We start from the raw sequence: 3,041 nt of genomic DNA on the forward strand, positions 1-3,041 counted from the left end.
TCTTTCTGGACATTTTCTTTCAGGACATCAGAATCTACATTTATAAATCTGCCCTTTGAAAAAATTAGCTCTCTGGGCAATTCCTAGCTTCAGGCAGGTTGAAGATGCTCTGAGAGATCAGTTAAATAGGAGAAAAGTCAAATGCCTTTTTTCTTTAAAACCACCGCCAGCAATGTAGCACATTACAGTGCTTAACGCACCCCATGGTCATTAATGTCTGAAAATATACTGATCAAGTGCACAGTTTTAAAATCGCATGCGTCAGGGCAGGGCCAGTCCCACACGCACCAGACTGTGAGCTTTGTTCCTTTGCAAAGTCCTCACGGAGTTTTGAGTTTGTACTTTGTTCCTTCCCTGGCCCTCCCCCCGTTTCTACACCTACTCCCAGCATTCCCCGCTTCCATCTGTTTGTATAAATGCCAGTGTGGGAATGCGCACACATTCCGGGTTGGACTTCAGACCATGTTTCTCCTCACCCCAGTCTTGGTGGCCGTTGTCTGTATCTTGGTTGTATGGGTCTTTAAAAATGCCGACAGGAGCCTGGAGAAAAAGAAGGAGGAGGCTCAAGCTCAGCCCTGGGTGGATGAAGACTTGAAAGACAGCACGGAAGACCTTCAAGTGGAAGAAGGTAACTAACAACCCCTGAGGCGCTCAGGGCTTTGCCCTGCATGTGTTTGTGATGGTGCGAACGCCGATGCCCCCTGATACCGAGAGCAAGCTGTGCTGGCAAACCGTCGCTCCTGTTGTGAAAACAGAACAGTGTATGGCAAGGATGGTCATCTCTCTCGGGACACTTGCTTGTACCAGCCTGTACCCAGTCATGGAAGAAGCTCAGATCTCTCCCAGCCTAGATCCTCTGCGGGCCAACACCTTCTGTCTCAGGGGTGGGGGAGGAGGCGGAGTCTCTGTACAGAGTGACAGTGAGCATGGCCAGGTTTTGATTAGGAATGCTGAAATTGAGAAAGCGACCCGTCTAGGGACTGGGTACTTTTTCTTATGCCAGGTCCTGTGCCTTAGAGACAGGAGTAGCCTCCATGCCCAGCAAGAAAAAGGTCCGGTTTAGGGAATGAGGTAAAATAAGGAACCAGACAAGCGCCATAGAACCAGTGTAAGGTGTTTAGGAAAAGCTTGGGAGTCTGTTGGGGCACTGGGAAAGAGCAAAGCTGACCCGAGGGTGAAGAGGTGTGAGCAGCAGGGAATCCGCTGTTCCTTCTGCTTCACTGATGGGCCAAGTCAGCATCCTCCCTGTGTAAGACATGGGCGCAGCTTCTGTGTGGCTTTTCTTGAGCGTTCTTGGTTCTTGTCTCTGTCTACGATGCCTCTCCACAAGCATGTTAGCGTCCTCTGCTTACTTCCCGTGGGTGGCCTTCTGTGGTACCAAACTTTAGGCCACATTTGCACAGGAAGCACATTCCGTGGGCCCATACACCCTGCCTTTCGGACTACCCCCCACGTTCTGTGAAAGGCCCTTGTCCAGTGAGACCCAGCCATGATACCTTTCAGCTGCTCACACTGGCCTGAAGCACATCTTTTCCACTGTCACTCTTCCCAACAGACGATTAAAAACACGTACTATAAAAATTCAGTGTTTTTATTCATTGAAAACATCACTAGATACCGAACAACCTTCGTTTCTTTTTACCGATTCTGTGATTTTGTGTGTGTTTGTGTACACAGGCATGTATATGCCGTGTCATATAGGCATGTATGTAAGTCAGAAGACACATTGAGGAGCCAGCGCTCTCCTCTCACCATGAGTCCTGGGGATTGAACTCAGCCCGTCAGGCTTGGTGGCAATCATCTTTACCAACTGAGCCATCTTGCTCATCTGCCCCAGATACTGACTGCTCAGGTTCCTCCACAGCCTCAGAACCCCCACTCCCATGCCTTGTTTTCCTTGTCTGGGTCAATCCTCCAAATGTCTATAACTTCATAAAAAAAAAAAAACCAATATACTCCCTTGGAATGGTTATATTTTATTATTCTATCCTTAAACATACTTATTGGTTTGTTTGCATATATAAGTTCTAATGATATAGAAATCATGCTTACTTATTTATGAATTCTCAATAAGATCTTGTTGAGCAAATTGCTTATCTTAATATTCCAGGAAGGGTATGGGAGTGTTGATGAATATAACTTGTATTATACATGCATGATATTTTTATGTTTTGCAACTACATAGACATTGGAAAAATCCCCAAGTCAATCACACACACAAAATGATCCCTCTTCTCTCAGCCCAGAATATCATCTTCCCCAACCATGATAAAACCATGGCAACAGGCATCTCCCAAGCACAAGCCTGGAGGAGAGAATTGTACATCCACTCACGGTCTAAGACAGTCATCATCAGGATATGACTTGCTTTTCCAGACTTTGCCGGTGTATGTGTAGCATATGTGTACAAACAAGCCAAGCTTGCAGTATTGGGAAACAAAACAGTCAGACAACAGAACCCACAACCAAGTAACATCTGGCCAAACAAATACAAAGCAACAACAGCGAAGTTTTAAAAACAGTCTGAATCTTAGGTACTGTGGCGTGAGTGAAGCTCGCTAAAGCCACCCTAGTCTACATGGTGTCCATGTGTCTTAGTTAGGGTTGTACCGCTGTGAACAGACACCATGACTATGGCAACTCTTATAAAAGACAACATTTAATTGGGGCTGGCTTACAGATTCAGAGGTTCAGTCCATTATCATCAAGGCAGGAGCCTGGCAGCATCCAGGCAGGTATGGTGCAGGAATAGTTGAGAGTTCTACATCTTCATCTGAAGACTGCTAGCAGAATACTGTCTCCCAGGCAGCTAGGAGTACAGTATTAAGGCCCACACCCACAGTGGCACACCTATTCCAACAGGGACACACCTCCTAATATTTCCACTCTCTGAGCCAAACGTATACAAACCATCACACCATGCCAGCAAAGAAGACCTATTTTCAAAGAAGATGAAGGCCTGAAGGCCATCCAAAGTTGTTCTCTGCTTCACACCACACACACACACACACACACACACACACACACACACACACACACAC

At 46.4% G+C, this 3,041-nt stretch overlaps 1 protein-coding gene across 1 annotated transcript in view; it reads left to right on the plus strand.

The window, feature by feature from the left end:
* Positions 1 to 428: 428 nt before the first annotated feature.
* Iyd (iodotyrosine deiodinase) overlaps positions 429 to 3,041 on the plus strand; it is a 13,616-nt gene continuing 11,003 nt past the window's right edge. The window contains exon 1 of the mRNA XM_021221778.1: positions 429 to 628. Coding sequence (XP_021077437.1) covers positions 463 to 628 — 166 coding nt within the window. The 5' untranslated portion in view covers positions 429 to 462. The remainder of the gene's footprint in view (positions 629 to 3,041) is intronic.

This window comes from Mus pahari, chromosome 21 (assembly GCF_900095145.1).
Source record: "Mus pahari chromosome 21, PAHARI_EIJ_v1.1, whole genome shotgun sequence".
Taxonomy (NCBI): domain Eukaryota; kingdom Metazoa; phylum Chordata; class Mammalia; order Rodentia; family Muridae; genus Mus; species Mus pahari.